Source organism: Sclerotinia sclerotiorum, genomic scaffold (assembly GCF_000146945.2).
Source record: "Sclerotinia sclerotiorum 1980 UF-70 scaffold_31 genomic scaffold, whole genome shotgun sequence".
Taxonomy (NCBI): Eukaryota; Fungi; Ascomycota; class Leotiomycetes; order Helotiales; family Sclerotiniaceae; genus Sclerotinia; species Sclerotinia sclerotiorum.
In genome coordinates, this window is record NW_001820805.1 from 58,171 (window position 1) to 59,693 (window position 1,523).

The 1,523-nt window shown below is 44.5% G+C and overlaps 1 protein-coding gene across 1 annotated transcript; it reads left to right on the forward strand.

The window, feature by feature from the left end:
* Positions 1–197: 197 nt before the first annotated feature.
* Positions 198–1,513, forward strand: SS1G_14229 (hypothetical protein; the record flags this gene model as incomplete). The annotated part of the gene is made up of 3 exons (XM_001584724.1): positions 198–1,059; positions 1,144–1,263; positions 1,401–1,513. 3 exons carry the CDS (start codon positions 198–200, stop codon positions 1,511–1,513), a joined length of 1,095 nt encoding a protein of 364 aa, XP_001584774.1.
* Positions 1,514–1,523: the final 10 nt, after the last annotated feature.

Here is a 1,523-nt window from a genome sequence, read left to right on the forward strand (position 1 = left end):
ACGATCACCATCGGTGAGTTCTGAATATTCTGTAGACCATAGCGGGTTTGCCCAGGCCCGCCTTCAACTTCTCTCGTCCTTTTAGTCGATCCAGTAATCATCCAGCCGAGGACAAACCGGCACCTTCTCGACAAGCCTCTTCTGACAGTCAACCTTCATTTATTCTCACGGATGATACTGCTCATACTCCCGTCAGCATGCATAGTGAAGGATTTCCGGACAACAATCTCCTTGGTGATAGTGCTGTACCTTCTTACGTATATTCAAAGTTCTCACTTCCAAGAGGCAAGATGTTACAAAGAAACTCGGCAATCTTTCAAGAAGGTCAACCACAATCTCAGTTTGTCTTTGAGCAGCAACCACCTGCTTTCTTGAGCAATACCCAAACTATTGAAGGCGGACCTCCGCCATCACCTCCTTCTCGGCCATCGACTTCTCGCAGGCCAGATGTACGTCCTACGTTAGAACAAGGCTCCCCAGAACCTACAAAATTGGCTGAAAGGGGACGAAGCTTAACAGATCCTAGTCATCATCCATCACCATTTGATGCGCCACCTGTTTTGCATAAAGATGGAGCACAAAAGGATAATCGTGCACCATCAGTCGCCTCTACTAATAACACTACGATTAAAGCTCGATCGCAACATTCGCTAGCTCCATCGGCAGAAATGTCTGGAGAGGAGCATGTTACGAAAGCTATAGAATTTCATGAAGCGGGATCCTTGACTAAATCCACATATCATTTACGTCTAGCGGCTAGACAGAATCATCCTACAGGCATGCTTCTGTATGCGCTTGCATGTAGACATGGTTGGGGTATGCGACCTAATCAGAGAGAAGGTGTAGCTTGGTTGAGAAAAGCTGTAGATTCAGCTAGCCTTGAGGTCGCGGATGATGAGGATACAGCAAAGGATGGAAAATCCGTTGATGTTCTGGAGAGAAAGACTAGAAAAGCTCAATTTGCGCTTAGTATTTATGAATTGGGCGTAAGCCATATGAATGGTTGGGGTATTGAACAGGATAAGGTTCTAGCCTTGAGATGTTTTGAGATTGCTGGAAGTAAGTTTTTATTCTTATAATTTGGGAGAATTTTTCTGCGGAAGAGAGTTGCGAATTTGAGAGAAATACTAACATGTCTAATAGCTTGGGGTGATGGTGATGCTTTAGCCGAAGCAGGATTTTGTTATGCGCAAGGAGTGGGGTGTAAGAAGGATTTGAAGAAGAGTGCCAAGTTTTATCGAGCGGCGGAGAGTAAAGGGATTAGTATGATTGGGAATAGTTGGTAGGTTTATATTTCTTTTCACTCTTTGATGTGTTGGTGGACGAGAAGAGAAAGTGGGAAGTGCATGGAAATAAGATTCGAGGAGACTGGGTCATTGAATATATCTAACACAAAACAGGATCTACAAATCCAAATATAATCATGATGGGAAAGATGATGTGGGTGGTTCGCCGATCTCTAAGAAGGGAGGGAAGGATGGTCCCACCGCCCACATCGTTTCGGAAGGACTAAGTGAGATATA